The 17,382-nt window shown below is 40.8% G+C and overlaps 1 protein-coding gene across 1 annotated transcript in view; it reads left to right on the forward strand.

Moving 5' to 3' along the window:
* The window catches only part of CASTOR1 (cytosolic arginine sensor for mTORC1 subunit 1), an 83,862-nt gene that overhangs the window by 34,170 nt on the left and 32,310 nt on the right, over window positions 1-17,382 (forward strand). Inside the window, exons 7-9 of the mRNA XM_075853364.1 lie at window positions 3,923-4,005; window positions 13,672-13,766; window positions 14,795-14,861. Of these exons, the coding sequence (XP_075709479.1) occupies window positions 3,923-4,005; window positions 13,672-13,766; window positions 14,795-14,861 (245 nt within the window). The remainder of the gene's footprint in view (window positions 1-3,922; window positions 4,006-13,671; window positions 13,767-14,794; window positions 14,862-17,382) is intronic.

A 17,382-nucleotide genomic window follows, 5' to 3' on the forward strand; every position in this document is an offset into this window, starting at 1 on the left:
CCGTACCACAATCACAATTGTTTGGTCACTTCACCTCCCAAAAAATGGAATAAAAAGAGATCAAAAAGTCGCATGTACCTAAAAATGGTACTGATCGAAACTACAGTTCGTTACGCAAAAAATAAGTCCTCGCACGACTTTCCTAATGGAAAAATAAAACAGTTATGGCTCTTAGAATAAGGTAACACAAAAAATAAATTATATTTTACAAAATGTATTTTATTGTGCAAACGCCATAAGACATAAAATAAAACTATAAACATCTGGTATCGCCGTAATCGTATCGCCGCGCAGAATAAAGTGAATATGACATTTATAGCGCACGGTGAACGCTGTAAAAAAAATTGAATAAAAAACAATAGTAAAATTGCTGTTTTTTTAGTCACCACGCCACCTAAAATTAGAATAAAAACTGATCAAAAAGTCGCATGCACCCCAAGAAAACTGCAATGGATTCCTCAAGGTCTCTAGTTTCCAAAAAGGGGTCACTTTTGGGGGGTTTCCACTGTTTTAGCACCACAAGACCTCTTCAAACCGGACATGGTGCCTAATAAATTAAATTAATTAAATGTCACCTCTACTTTGCTCTAAATTCCTGTGAAACGCCTAAAGGGTTAATAAACTTTTTAAATGCTGTTGTGAATACTTTGAGGGGTCTAGTTTCTGAAATGGGGTGTTTGATAGGCGTGTCTAATATATGGGCCCCTCAAAGCAACTTCAGATCTGAGCTGGAAACTAAAAAATAAAATAAAAATGAGGCAATACTTCGCTTCTTACATTATACTCATAATGAGCCGTGCCCACCCCGAGATGACCCCAGTTTTGACCGTTTGTATAAACGGAGACCCCTATTAGCCCATTTCAGTGCCCGGTTTTCCCAAGCATTCACCCCCGAGAAGTGTATTTCTATAGATGAATCCCTGGTACATTTGAAAGGGAGGCTTCAATTCCGCGAGTACCTGCCGGGTAAGAGGGCAAGGTATGGCGTGAAGATGTATAAGCTGCGAGAGTGCATCCGGGTATACCTACAAATTTAGGATATATAAAGGGAAGGACACCAGTACTCAGCCCCCAGAATGCACCCCCTTACTGGGAGTTAATACAAAAATTGTGTGGGATTTGGTGCACCCACTGCTGGACCAGGGTTACCACCTCTACCTGGATAATTTTTATACCAGCATCCCACTCTTCAACTGCCTCGCTTCCAGAAGTCCTGTGGCATGCGTCACTGCTAGAAGAAACCTGAGAGGCCTCCCTACGACTCTGCTTGGGCAAACACTCAGAAGGGGTGAGAGCAGGGCACAATCTAGCAGCAACATATTGTGTGTCAAGTACAAGACCAGGGAGATGCCACACCAGTACCCATGTACCAGTACAGGGACCCCCAAACTAGACTGCATCCTGGACTACAATAGGTACATGGGAGGGGTGGACTTGTCAGATCAAGTCCTGAAGCCTTACAGTACTTCTGGAAGCGGGGCCACAGGCATCGTACCAGGGCAACACTTTTTAGGAGAAGTTCCCCAAACTGGCAAGAAGGGAAAAAGTCAAAAGAGGTGCAGAGTCTGCTATAAGAGGGGGATAAGGAAGGACACAATATATCAACGTGACGCGTGTCCCGAAAAACTAGAGCTCTGTATGAAAGAGTGTTTTCAAATTTATCATCCATCCCTTTATTTTTAATTTACCCCAGTTTTACTCGCTCTGATCCACTTCGCACAGCTTACCCCTCCTCATCTTTCCCCTCTGAGCCCTGCTGCGTGCCCAGGCAGCTGATAACAGCCACATGTAGGGTATTGCCGTACCCGGGAGAGCCAACATTACAGTTTATGAGGTGTATATCTCCGGTGGCGCATGCTGGGCACAATATATCGGACACTGAATTGGCATATATGTATAGAAAATTGCAAATTTCACTCTGCACCAACTGCTGCACATTATCTTTTACACAATACCTGTGGGGTCAAAATGCTCACTACACCTCTAGATGAATTCCTTAAGGGGTGTCGTTTTTAAAACGGGGTCACTTCTCGGGGGTTTCAACTGTACTGATACCTCAGGGGCTTCTGCACACACGACTTAGCACCAGAAAATTCCCAGTAGGCCACATGGTGGTCCTTTCCTTCTGAGCCCTCCCATGGGCCCAAACGGCAGTTTATCACCACAAATAGGGTATTGCCACACTCAGGACAAATTGGGCAACAAAATGGGGTATTTTATTCCTTGTGAAAATAAGACATTTTGAGCCAAAACTACATCTTATTGGAAAAAAGTTTTTTTTTTAAAATTCACAGCCCAATTCAAATAAGTTCTGTGAAAAAACTGTGGGGTCTAAATGGTCACAACACCCATAAATAAATTCCTTGAGGGGTTTTGTTTCCAAAATGGGGTCACTTTTGGTGGGTTTCCATTGCTTTGATACCTCTGAGGCTCTGCAAATGCGACATGGCACCCGAAAACCAATCCAGCAAAATCTGGACTCCAACAAACACATAGCGCTCCTTTCCTTCTGAGGCCTCCCATGGGCCCAAACAGCAGTTTATCACCACAAATGGGGTATTGCCGCACTCAGGACAAATTGGGCAACAAAATGGGGCATTTTGTTCCCTGTGAAAATAAGAAATTCTGATCAAAAATGACATCTTATTGGAAAAATTGTCATTCTTTTAATTTCACAGCCAAATTCAAATACGCGCTGTGAAAAAACTACGGGGTCAAAATGGTAACAATAACCATAAATTAATTCCTTGAGGGGTGCAGTTTCCAAAATGGGGTCAGTTTTGGGGGATTCCTACTGTTTTGGCACCTCAACACCTCTCCAAACCTGGCATGCTGCCTAAAATATATGCTAATAAAAAAGCACCACCAAAATGCACTAGGTGCTTCTTTGCTTCTGGGGCTTGTGTTTTAGTCCACGAGCGCACTAGAGCCACATGTGGGACATTTCTAAAAACTGAAGAATCTGGACAATACATATTTAGTAGTGTTTCTCTGGTAAAACCTTCTTTGTTACAGAAAAAAGATAGAATAAAATTGAAATTCAGAAATAAAAACGAAATTTGCAAATTTCACCTCCACTTTGCTTTAATTCCTGTGAAATGCCTGAAGGGTTAAAAAACTTTCTAAATGCTGTTTTGAATACTTTGAGGGGTCTAGTTTTTAAAATGGGGTTCTTTATGGGTGTTTCTAATACATAGGCCCCTCAAAGCCACTTCAGAACTGAACAGGTACCTTAAAAAAAAAGGCTTTTGAAATTTTCTTAAAAATATGAGAAATTGCTGTTTATGTTCTAAGCCTTGTAACGTCCAAGAAAAATAAAATAATGTTCAAAAAACGATGCCAATCTAAAGTAGACATATGGGAAATGTGAACTAGTGACCATTGTGGGTGGTATAACGTCTGTTTTACAAGCAGATGCATTTAAATTCTGAAAAATGCTATTTTTTCTAAATTTTCTCTAAAATTTTGCAATTTTTCTCAAATAAAGACTGAATATATCGACCAAATTTTACCACGAACATGAAGCCCAAAGTGTCACGAGAAAACAATCTCGGAATCGCTTGGATAGGTTTAAGCATGCCGACGTTATTACCACATAAAGTGAAATATGTCAGATTTGAAAAATGGGCTCTGAGCCTTAAGGCCCAAACTAGGCTGCGTCCTTAAGGGGTTAATACAGTTCAACACTAGAATAGAGTTGTACTTTCTATATTAGCAGTCTGGATTGTAATTTCCGTGTACTGCGTAAGATTTGCATCATTAGTTCTATTTGATGTGGTAATTGTACATACATATAATCGGAGAAAGGGAACTTGTATAATGTGTGGTATCTGTTCATGAGTAATGAGGTCAGTAGGTTAGAAGGATGGGGTAAGACAAATGTTACTATTCTGACGTTCGTATCTTTTGCAACTTCCTTCAGATTCCCCACTAACTTGCTTCTAACAAGTTCATCTGGGGAACTATGGCGCATGGTGAGAATTGGTGGTCAGCCCCTGGGCTTTGGTGAGTTCCATGTGTTGTTTGTTTTTTGTTTTTTTATAAATCCTACATAAAGAGAAGCAAACTAATTGCAAATATTGTTAATGTCAAACTGGATTTTAAAGTGACACTACAGGCTGATTGTCACTTTTATACAATGTCGGGGCTGAATAGATCTATTCAAACACACTGAAGGACCCTATTAGGTGGCGGGCAAGCGAACTGTTAAATTTCACAAAAAATTCCAAAGGCAAATAAAGCAAGTTTTTTTCCCAACTAACCTGTATCACTACTCTAAATGTTAAGGAGTTATCTTTTTATTAATTTTTTACAAAAAAACAAACCACATATAAGGTTAAAATTACAATGTTGTGAGACAGCAGTCTTTCTAGCTAAAGCTAAGTGACAGTATAGTACCAGCCAGCAGAGACCGAGCATAGATTGTCTGCTAAGCGGTAATAGATTGTATCTAAGCTCATAGGAGTAGCTATCTATATGCTCAAGCTGTCTAAAACCTACATTGAGCTAAAATTCAAGAAGCCCCCCCCCCCCCGACATGTTTCGCTGCTGCGCAGCGTCTTCGGGGGTATAGGGGCTAATGGCGGCGTTCTCACGATACACAACCCTTTTAAAACCTACGATTGATGTAGGAAGGGGTGTGTCATGGACAAAAGCCATTAGGTATGGCTGCATAAAAGCGCACCTCTTCCAAACATGATGGCTGTATATGGCAGCCAATAGAAAGACGAGAGGCTCGGCCAATCAGGGAGCACTGTCTGTGCATGCGAACATGTATAATAGATACACTTAGTCTTTTTCTTCTTCCCTGCAGTGCTATTGAGCAGATGCGGGGACTTAGAAAATTCGAGATAATGAAGACATTCCAGATTTGCTCAGAGACTTAGGCCGGATTCAGACGAACGTGATTTGCATCCGTGCAGCCCGCGTGGTTTTCACACGGCTCGCGCAGACCAATACAAGTCTATGGGGCAGTGCAGACAGTCCGTGTTTTTTGCGCAGCGTCAGTCCGCAAACGACATGCTTTTCTTTTTACAAACATCCAAACGGAGTGTCATAATGATGGCGGCTGCGCGAAAAGCACGCAGCCGCGCATCCATATGAACAGGGCACACGGAGCTGACACGCTGCTGCCACGCGCGCAAAAGGCTCACGTTCGTCTGAATCCGGCCTTAGACAACTAACGACTATCCAGTAAGGATACGGAGGTCCTAGGATTTAGGCTATTAAGGTGGAAAAGGTAATAGTCATGTAGAGTTCTGACTTGTCTGGACAGAGGAGTATCTCTTTTGTTTTTAATAGAACTAAAGTGTTTAGAAATTGTTCTCCTGAGCTGCAATACAGTTTTACCAATATATAGTTTTGGACAGGAGCATCTAGCCGCATAGACCACTCCACTGCTCTGGCAGTTAATGAAATTCTTAATGTGATATGTCTTGTCATCGGTAGGATTGCAAAAATATTTTGTTTTTGGCATATAGGGACAGAAGGAACATCTCCCACATGGATGGGAGCCATGAATGGAAGATTTGAGCCAAGTAGATGGTGAAGTTTTTTGTCTGGTAAAGTGACTGTGAACTAGAAATTCATGAAGATTCTTACCACTACGGTAAGTAACCGTAGGGGTAGTAGAAATTACATTGCGTAGATCTGGATCTGAAGATAAAATCGACCATTTAGTATTAAGTAATGATCGAGAACACAGAAGATCACTTCGCTTTCGCCCTGGCATAAGCCCAATGTAAACTTTTTTGGGGTACCCCCGGGCTATACATTTTTGAAACAATCCATAACATTCTAATTGGAAGGTATGTTCATCTGAGCAGTTCCTTTTGGCTTTCAAATATTGGCCAATCGGGATGCCTCTCTTCAGCAAAGGAGGATGGTGACTTTTCCAATGTAGGAAGCTGTTAGTGGCGGTAGCCATATGAAAGATATCTGTAAGGACATTGCCACCAGGGTCCAATGAGATTTTGGGATCTAAAAAGTTGATATGGTTATCATGTATTTCATGTGTGAAATGCATTCGAATAGTATTGGTATTTAGTACTGACATGAAATCAAGAAAAAGATTACAATCTCCATCCCATAAAACAAGGATATTGTAAATATAACGACCCCAAAATACAACGTGACAAGTAAAACAAAGTAAATCTTCAGTAAAAACTATTGTGTTTTCCCACCACCCTAAAAATAAATTAGCATAAGTGGGTGCACGCAACTGTGCCCATCGCGGTACCTTTTTATTTGATGATAGTATTTACCATCAAAAGTGAAAATTGTGAGCTAACAGAAATTCAAGAAGGGATGACACAAACTTATTATGTGAGTGAAATTGGGTTCCCTTGGTGCTTAAAAAATATTTAAGTGCAGTGAGTCCTAAATGGTGTTGAATATTAGTGTAAAGTGATTCAACGTCAATACTAGCCAGTAATGTGGTGGAAGTAACATTAATCTCATGGATCCTGGTGACCGTGTCCTTCGTATCCCTGAGGTAGGAAGGTAAGGGGGTGACGAAAGCCCGAAGAATTTTGTCCACATTTTGTCTACTACCCTGTATAAGGTTATCATTTCCTGAAACAATTGGTCTGCCAGGGACCAGGCGAGAATTTTTTTATGAATTTTTGGAAGGGCGTAAAAAGTCGCCAGAGTAGATTGGGGTTGTATAAGCGTCTAAATTCATCTTTAGTTATCAGACTGCTCGATAAAGCCTCAGACAATAGAGATTTGAGAAGTGAAAGGAAGGAAACAGTAGGATTCCTTTCCAAAATTATTTAGGTAGAACGGTCATCAAGTAATCTATGTACCATGCAAATGTAATCAGTCTGGTCTGTGACTACAGTGTCCCATCCCCCCCCCCCCTTATCCGAGGGTTTGAGGATAAGTTCCTCCAAGGTGGCGACCTAGATTGCAAACTACTCCAGGAAGTAGTTTACTACTTTCTTTACTATCATTTTCACCCTGATCTCTTCCTTAACCAGTTAGTGACCGGCCCATAGTCTTTTTACGTCGGTCACTAACGGGCCTTATTCCGATGCCATAGACTTTTTACGTTGCGGCATCGGAATAAGTAAACAGAGCAGGGAGCTGTCAAATCTCCCTGCTCTCAGCTGCCAAAGGCAGCTGAGGGCTGGGAGCGTCCCTGCTCTGCCGGGTGAGATCGATATTAGTATCAATCTCACCCGTTTAACCCTTCAGATGCGGTGCTCAATAGCGTGCGCCGCATCTGAGTGATTTTGGAGAGAGGGAGGGAGCTCCCTCTCATCCCACCGACACCCGGCGATAAGATCGCCGAGTGTCTGTGTCTCCCATGGCAGCCGGGGGCCTAATAAAGGCCCCCTGGTCTGCCTGTAATGAATGCCTGCTAGATCATGCTGCAGGGGCTAGTGGGACTAGTAAAAAAAAAAAAGTGAAAAATAAAGTTTAACCAAGTTAATTTAAAAAAAATGTGAAAAAATGAAAAACCCACTTTTTCCCCTTACAAACTGCTTTACTATTAAAAAAACAAAATAAAGTTAAAAAGTTACACATATTTGGTATCACCGCGTTCGTAACGACCCCGACTATAAAGCTATTACATTACTTAACCCGCACGGTGAACGCCGTAAAAAATGTAATAAAAAACGACGGAAAAATTGCTGTTTTCTGTGAATCCTGACTTTAAAAAAATGTGATCAATAAAAACTACAAGTCTTCCCGCAAAAAAAAGCCCTCATACAACTGCATCGGAGAAAAAATAAAAACGTTACAGCTCTTCAAATATGAAAAAAAAAAAGTTTTTACGGTGTAAAAGTAGTAAAACATACAAAATCTATACAAATTTTGTATGGGTATCGTTGCAATCGTAACAACCCGCTGAATAAACTTATTGTGTTATTTATACCACACGGTAAACGACGTAGATTTAGGACGCAAAAAAGAGTGGCGAAATTTCAGATTTTTTTTCTATTCCAAACCCCCCCCACCCGCCAATAAAGTTAATAAAAGTTAATCAATAAATAATATGTACCTCAAAATGGTGCTATTAAAAAATACAACTTGTCCCGCAAAAAACAAGACCTTATACAGCTATGTCGACGCAAAAATAAAAAAGTTATAGCTCTTGGAATGCGACGATGGAAAAACGTAAAAAATATTCTGGTCATTAAGGGGTTAATCATCGGCAATTTTTTATTCTGGCAAATTATATCTTTTTTTTTATTGTCAGATTTAGGCTTACAGAGTTTACACTACTGACCAACAATACTTATCTTTTTTTCTTCTAGAAACTATTTGTTTCCAATATGGGCCATCTACTCTCTTCCTCTTCTTCAATTAAAACTAAAGTTTTCTGAATTGATACCTTCAATACATTCATGCTCTGAGATCTAAGTACCTAGTATACGCAAAGCTATTACCTTTCACACACTTACTAAAAAATGTCTAAAAATACGGAGCTGTTTTCAAGGGAAAAAAACTCGCGCTTTTTGCTGCGTTTTTTTACGGACGTTTTTGGAGCTGTTTTTCTATAGAGTCAATGAAAAACTGCTCCAAAAACGTCTCAAAAAGTGACATGCACTTCTTTTTCGGGTGCCTTCTGAAAAACGGCTGCGTAAAAAAACAGCCAGTCGGAACAGAACTCAGTTTTTCCCAACTAACATGTGTGAACATACCTTAATAGTCTAAATCCTTGGACCTCCGTATCCTTACTAGATAGTCTTTAGTTGTCTAAGTCTCTGAGCAAATCTGGAATCTCTTTATTACCTCGAAATTTCTAAGTCCCCGCATTTGCGCAATAGCACTGCAGGGAAGAAGAAAAAGACTAAGTGTATCTATCATACATGTTCGCATGCACAGACAGTGCTCCCTGATTGGCCGAGCCTCTCCACTTTCTATTGGCTGCCATATACATCCACCATGTACAGCGAAACATGTCGGAGGGGGGGGGGGGATCTTGAATTTTAGCTCAATGTAGGTTTTAGACAGCTTGAGCATATAGATAGCTACTCATATTCTCTTAGATACAATCTATTACCGCTTAGCAGACAATCTATGCTCTGTCTCTACTGGCTGGTACTATACTGTCACTTAGCCTTAGCAAGAAAGACTGCTGTCTCGCTACATTGTAATTTTAACCTTATACGTTGTTCGTCTTTTTGTAAAAGATTAATAAAGATAACATTTAGAGTAGTGATACATGTTAGTTGGGAAAAAAAAAAACTGGCTTTATTTGCCTTTGGCATTTTTTGTAAAATATTAAGATATCCATTCAGCCCTGACATTATATAAAAGTGACTGCCTGTAGTGTCCATTTAAGTTCCACAGTTGCACTCGCTCGTTTCATCTTCTGTGAGTGCATTATCTGCTAAACGCAGCTAGTATGATTACAGTGGTAGTCATGGTGGTGGATGTTGCGATGACTTCAGACTCCAACTTCCACCTAGTGGCAATATTGGGGAAGCGTCACTGCGGTGACTGTGCTGATGTCTAGGATTAGGCGTTAGCACAGTCATTTCTGGGGAGCAGCTTCAGCCAATGGCTGCGGAGCACTGAGCGGGGTCAGAAGTGGCGTTTGTTATCACCGATATATCCTCACATGACCATGGACAGAATTGTATTCACTGGATGTAAACGCTGAATGTTCCTACTTAACCACAACAAGCAGATATCTTAAAAACCATGAGGAATCAATACCGAAAGTATATAAGAATGTTGTATAACTTTTCATTATGCAAAAACATTTAAAGACAACCCCTATAAGGGACCAGACGGAAAGCCTGAACAGGTATGTTACATGACCCTAGCAGCTCCATTTTTACTAATAATGAAAACATTGCACTTTTCACACAGGCCAGTGAGGATTACAATGAAAGTGTAACATTATATAACTATTATAAAGTAGATAGCACAGGATCACATTACTGATAATAGATGATGGGGGACAGCTCCGCTCCTCTGCCTGCCTGTACAGTGACTAATAGACACAAGATGAACACACTACCTCCAAATCTCCGCAACTGCTGTTCACAGCCCAGACAAGATTGCTGCTCCCATAATCTATCCCAGAGTTCTTTACTTTTATCATTGAATGGAGTTTAGTTAGAGGTCTGGACTGGTCATCTATCCTAAAAATTCTTCTTTTCGTATTTAAATAATTGTATTCCTCGTGCAATAACAATTCTGGATCATCATTTCTTGTAACTCTACGTTGTGCAGTTTCTCCATTATTCCTCTGAGAAATTTATTAATAAAGTGACAATTGGGTGTTGCCAGTTGGGTGTGTCCCTACACAGACTGTCCAGTCAGTGCTGCCAGTTAGACTATGTAGGGACACGCCCCTTTGACAAGTGGAATGGTCACACTAAGTTGTCAATTTATTCATACATTTCTAGGTGGAATATCCGGAACAGCACAGGAGACAGGTCCCCATTAAGGCCCCATGCACACGACTGTAAAAAAAATCTCCGTATGTGTGGACCGCAATACGGTCCGCAATTACGGACCCGCCCGGTTCTATTGGCCGTGGGCACCTTTCTGTATCGCCATGGAAGGGTGTCCGTGCCGTAGAACGGTGTAGTGAATTATGGAGCATGTCCTACTTTTTGTTTTTGCGACCCGCGGCGGCCGGCCGTGCTCGCAATCGCTGCCCGCGATTACCGGCACGGCTGTGGGCATGAGGCCAAAGAGCGAACTTTAACTGCTTTCACTTCGAATTTTATGTTTCAAATTGGTTCCCGAGCTGAAATTTCAGAATTACCTGTTCCATGATTGTTCTTTTACACAAATGTCAACACAGCTGCTTCTATGGGCGTGCTGCATGTTGATCTATATCCATGCAAACCCTGCTATAAAGAGACGTATTTTCCACTAATATTCAGTGATTATAATAATGCCATCCATTTTTGCCCATAATTAGTATTTATGACGACCACATTGTTGCAGCTTCTTTCTCATTGGTTGATATTTCCATAAATGCACTAATTTGTATCCTTAATATGGTTACAGTAGTATTCAAATTATCTTTATAATGTACATTGCATGGCCATAGTTATTTGGACACCTTTTGTTGAGTGGGTTTGGCCAGGTCTGTACACCCATGGCAAACCGGTACATAAAATCAATCATACAGCCATGGTATCTACTTAGACAAACATTCTGGGTCACTTTCAATGGGGCATTTTCATAAGATGTCACCGTTCTGGAAGGTGGATTTGTCAAATTTCTGTTCCGTTAGAACTGTTCAGGTCAATTGAAAGGGCTGTTATTGGGAAGTGGAATTCTGTAAAAGAAATAGATCACCACAAGCAGGTAATATACTCGATCTCTCAATGACAAGGAGCTTGATGGTTCATTTTCTATACTTGGCTGCAATACTCAATATAGATTTCCATGGTAAAAGCAATATCCGCACCAAAAGAGTTTGTCTGAAGCTTAATAGATTTATTTTCTATGGTAGAACGACAAAATAAATGCCTGAGGTCACCTACCTGGTGAGATGTTAAGTACACTACTATTGGACTGTGGATCAGCAGAAACATTTTAGGCCTTGTTCACACAGTGCAGATTTGCTGAAGATTTTGAATGACTTTTTTTAAGCCAAAACCAGGAACCTAACCTAAATAGAAGAAATATTTAAAAGGAAGACCTTATAGGTCTGCTCTCCTGGATCTAATTCTGGTTTTGGCTTAAATGCATGCAAAATCCACAGCAAATCTGCACAGTGTGAACAAGTTCTTACTGTGATATTTTATGGATAGTTGGCAAAACCAATGTGTAGTGCCAATGGTAAAGTTTGATGATCAGGAATAATTGGCTTGGACTGTTTCTCATGGTTAAATCTCGAAGGAAAACTCTTCTTTTGAACATTTTATTTTTTACAGTTGGAATGTACATGTGATTAGTAACTGCAAATATTTTGCTTTACTTGTACTGAGTACTTAGATGAAATGCAATACGGGAGCACAGTTATACAGTTAGAACAAAATTATATGTCTGACAGCTGCGCGGAAATAAATCACTGTTTCCAAGGGCAACACGTAGAATTTTGAAAGCCGATATGTGAAGAAAACAATATGAAACCTTAAGGGTATGTTCACACGTAGAGTCAAAAACGTCTCAAAATATGGAGCTGTTTTCAAGGAAAAACAGCCCCTGATTTTCAGACGTTTTTTGAGCAACTCACGTTTTTCACTGCGTTTTCTACGGCCGTTTTTGGAGCGGTTTTCATTGGAGTCTATGAGAAAACGGCTCCAAAAACACCCCAAGAAGTGTCCTGCACTTCTTTTGACGAGGCTGTAATTTTACGAGCCGTCTTTTGACTGCGACGCGTAAAATGACAGGTCGTCTGCACAGAACATCGTAAAGCCCATTGAAAGTAATGGGCAGATGTTTGCCGACTTATTGGAGCCGTTTTTTCAGACGTAATTCAAGGTCGTAAAACGCCTCCATTACGTCTGAAAATAGGTTGTGTGGACCCAGCCTAATTGTTTAAAAAAACAGTAAATACTATAAGGTCTAGTTCACACAGAGTATTTTGCAGGCAGAAAAAAATCTGCCTACACTTTCTTGCCGTGATTTTCGCCTGCGGCCAATGTGCGCTGTGTGCAAAAGACACAGCAAAATACTCTTTTTCTGCCTCCCATTGATTTCAATGGGAGGTCAGAAGCGGAACTGCGGCAAGAAAGGACATACCACTTTTTTTTTCCCGCTCAGGGAAAAAAGACTCCTTCGCCTCCCATTGAAATCAATGGGAGACGGTTTCGGCTGTTTCCGGTTCTCAATCTGCGCCGAAAAACTCAGTGTGAACTGGGCCTAACTTCTTTTAATTGAACATAGAAAGCACACCTCTGTTAAACTTTTATGCAGTGACATCCCATAGAACTGTGTGCATTCAACATTGTGGTAAAATTTTGGGGAAGGCTGTATATTCTACTTCCGTGCAGAAAGCAAAGTTCATAAAATGTAAAGTTTGTTGTGAAAGAAATAGACTGATCTGCGCAGTTTCCTGAGATAAATTGGAAGGCTGACTGGTAGGGTATGTGCCCACGTTGTGTTTTCAGGCGTATTTCGGGGCGTTTATGCTTTGAAAAACTCAGGCAGAATGCCTACATCTGCCCATTGATTTCATTGGGAAATACGGCATTCTGTTCCGACGGGGTGTTTTTTTTACGCCTCAATTTTGAAAAACGGCGCCTAAAAAGACGCCCGCGAAAAAGAAGTGCATGTCACTTCTTGATTCGTTTTTGGGTAGTTTTTCATTGACTCTCTATAGAAAAACAGTTCCAAAAACGGCCATAAATAACGCCGTGAAAAATGCGACTGGCTTAAAAAACGTCTGTAAATTAGGAGCTGTTTTCCCTAGAAAACCGCTCCGTATTTTCAGACGTTAGCCAGGCCTTATGGCGTAACACTGGTGCCGACCTCCGTAATGCTCTAGTGGCTGAATGGCCACTAATCCCAGAAGTCCTGTTCCAAAATCTAGTCTTCACAGAGAATGGCAGCTGTTATGATGGCGAAAGAGGGTCCCAGTCCATATTAATGTCTCTGTTTTGGAATGCGGTATAAAATAAGCAATTATGTATAGGCTGTATGGGTGTCCGCATACTTTTGGCTGTGGGGTGTTTATAATAATAATTATATCCTATTGTACCTTTTGCAGCTGTAACTGATTAATTTTTCTCTTTTTGTTTGCAGATGAATGTGGAATAGTGGCACAGATAGCAGGGCCTCTGGCTACCGCAGATATATCTGCCTATTATATTAGCACCTTTAATTTTGACCATGCATTAGTAAGTTGACGGCTCTTGAATATATATGTTGGTTTGGTATCCAACTGTTTTTAAATGCATCACTTTTCTAGTTGTTAAAAAAAAAAGTCTCTGACTATAAATGTAGACGTGTCAAGCAGCTAAAACCATGTGGCATGAGCTGTTCCAGCAGGTGGCAGATGTTGGAGGCCACGTGTTTTCATGAAATGTAGTATTACAAATTTGAAATGAATGGGCAACCATTTAATATAAGGTCACGCTGAGACCTTCTGGGTGGGAGTCACTCTGGAGAATTTCCTCCTGAGAGTACAAGGGGTTATCCTGATGGGGCATCCCCTTTTTAAATAACACTCAAGATGCGATTCTAAAATGATGTTCCCTTTAGACTTGTCTGTTGGTACTTTCGAGAAGAACTTGGTAAACCACAAAGTCGTTTTGGTAATCTTTTCCTATTTTAGCTAAGACAAGCCCTCTGAAGTGCACTAGGTATAATTCAGAGTACATGTATTTTTTTCCGGAAATGATGAAGTTAGCTCTGATCAGCTGTATTCAGCGGTAACTGATAAGGCCCTGTTCCGCTCTGCGTCGGGGCTTTCCATTATGCTCTGTCGGAGGAGCACAACAATGGAAAACCGGAAGCAACGGTTTCATTGCACCACAAACACCAACGGTGGCTGGCGCAATGTATTGACTTTAATGGGTTCCATTGGCTTTCCGTCGGGGTGTCCGTGGTTTTACCAGAAAATATAGCGCAGCGTAATGCGCTGTTGTTTCCGGTAATCTCTGCCGGATCTGCGACGGAGGCCCCTAATGATTGAGGCAAATAACAGTAAACAAACACATTTCTATGTAAAGTACGTTGCTATACATTTCTAATATACAAAACCCTGTTATCAATGGGAGGTTCGGTGTCACTTCTCTAGAGATGTAGGATACATGTGTCCCATCTATATGGATGAATGTTTGAAAACTTCCAGCGCAGCCTCGACCTCACCACCTTCTGGGCAGTTGTGCCTTTAAAAGTTTTTCTTTTCTTTATTTCTGAATAGGTGCCAGAAGAAGACATTGACTGTGTGATAAAGTTGTTACATGAGCGGGAGGAGAATAAAAGTTCGGGTAAAGTATCTGTCTTGCTGTGAGAAGTGACAACAGAGTGTGTATGGGTGGTCTGCACTCCCCACTTCTGATCTTTGAGTTATGAGATCTCGTGCGAGAGTACGGACAATGTAAAGAAGCTTTTGTCTCCAGACCCCTACAGCAGTCTCTCCAGTGCCAATGCTCTATGAAACCATACATTGATCTGATATTTTGAAGAACTTTTCTCAATCTGTTGTAAAGCTTGACTAGATAAACAATGCTTTGATTATTTATTTTTTATGTACTAATCTGTTCTCAAATTAACCCTCGGCTGTTTTTTTAAAAATATTAAACAGCATGAGCTTTTCAAATAAATATATATATATATATATATATATATATATATATATATATATTCTAATATATCAATCATATGTGTAAGGTTCACTCTTGTGTGTGGAGTAGTTTGTAGTGAGGGTGCCTTATTTCACAAAGTAATGCTGCAGGGGCTTCTTTACTGTAGTTCATACAATCTCTGAAGCTCCGTTCACATGTATTTTTTTATCTTTCTTACTGCGTCCCACTGCAAAAAAGCGTGGTAGACATGGTAGTGAAAAAAAACCTGAATACCAACCCAACAGATGCCAAAAGTACACTCTTTTGACATGTGCTGGGTGCATTGGAGCCATACGTTTTTATAATTTTTTTTATTTACTGTGCCCCACTGAATTAGAAGAGCATAGCAGACCAAACTTGCTATACAGAAAAAAAAAAAAAGGTATACCGGCCCTGCATATGCTAGACATAACCCCAGCGTATACCTCGGACGTGCCTGAAAAACGAGATGTGAACAGAACCTTACCTTGACACTTGTTACTTTTTAAGTTTATAATATTGCCTAGTAAGACTGTATGGTCAAGGTGCTTATTTTTTATGTACATATTGTAAGAGAGGGCTATGGATATGGTATAGATGTTGGATTATAAAATTGTTTAGATATCTGTGTATGTGCCTTTAAATTTCCTGGATGTGTTATTTTATATTTTTATGTTAAATTTGCAAGTTCTATTTAAACTTCCAGGGTCATTTATTGAATCTCTGATAAGGGTAACTGTAAATACTGCTGATATAACTGCTTTTGGAGTACAGATGTTTCCGCTTGAGTTGATCAGATCAACTGTTTTCGAAGTGACAATTGACAGATTTTTAAATAATTTTAGTCAGCGGTTTATTGCTGGCTCCTTACTTACTGGTTACCATTTATATGGTTGTTACTATGTAAACCAGCAGGCCATGTTTAGTATATATGAATATAGATGTATATCTGTACAGAGCAGAATATATCCTTGTATATTTGGTGTTTTGTAGCCATAACATGAAAATAAACATCTATTTTAAGTCTCTTATAATGCTGTATTATTTACAAGAGCCCTTGGGGGGGGGGGGGGGGCCCTGTTTTAGGTTCTGTTCCCATCTGCGTCGCAGATTCTGCCATATATGAAGGGAAGAATCTTGCACCATGCAGCACTATTCTTCCCATCAAAATTATGGACACCACAGCTAAACCCAAAGGGTTCTGTTGTATGGGGTCCGAAAGATACCATTGGTGTCCCTCGGGGGATAGGATCCGAAAAACAATGGATAAAATGCTGAATCCATGACAAAACAGGATAACGCAATTGACTACGCAGATGTGAACTTAGCATTAGGCATTTTTTACACGGCAGTGTTTTGATTTGTCTTTTGGTTTACAAATATTGAGGCAAAATACTAGAGTGGAACCTATTGTCACGATCCATGTGTATGTGGACCCACTAGGCTGCAGCGGAGTAGCAGCTGGCCAAACAGTCCTAGTACAAGAATACCTTTTGATAGTCCAGACCGTAATGGAGGCTCGGCACAGATGAACTTGCAGACACCAGACGTGGTGTATATCAGCAGGCGTGACAGATGACACGACACGACTCCAACGCTCTAAGGCACAGGAACAAATGTAGCACGGGATACAGGTAGCAGGGCACGGGAACAACAGGAACAGGAGAACACGAAGGGACCATTTGCTAAGACTAACCTGGGTAAACACAACATCGCTCAGGCAATAGTCCAGGGTGATCATGGGCCAATTACAGATTTTACGTGTGTGTGTGTATTGGCCCTTTAAGGCCGGGCGCGAGCACCCTACGGGAACCAGTGCAGAGATGCGGAAGTGAGTGCCGGCGTCTCTCAGGAGGGAGATGCCGCCCCCGGCACTCTCGTCCATGGCCACGGCCGTCGAGGCGTAAGTTAGAACGACAGTCCACGGCTGTGGACGTTACACCTACACAGAGAAAAAGTTTAATGGAAAGACTTGTAAGTTTTCTATGTTTTGGACGCACTCCTTTTTTTTTTTTTTTGCTTACAAATCCTGTCGCAAAATACTGCTGTGTAAAAGTGGCCCTGGTGGACTTTGCTAAATTAAATGATGAAAGCAGGAATTGGTCACCTCATTACTCCCCCTGTCTCAATGTAAAATTCCACAGAAAACACTGGTTTGGTTGTATGTATACATATGTCTGGATAA

Source organism: Rhinoderma darwinii, chromosome 1, assembly GCF_050947455.1.
Source record: "Rhinoderma darwinii isolate aRhiDar2 chromosome 1, aRhiDar2.hap1, whole genome shotgun sequence".
In the NCBI taxonomy this organism is placed as follows: domain Eukaryota; kingdom Metazoa; phylum Chordata; class Amphibia; order Anura; family Rhinodermatidae; genus Rhinoderma; species Rhinoderma darwinii.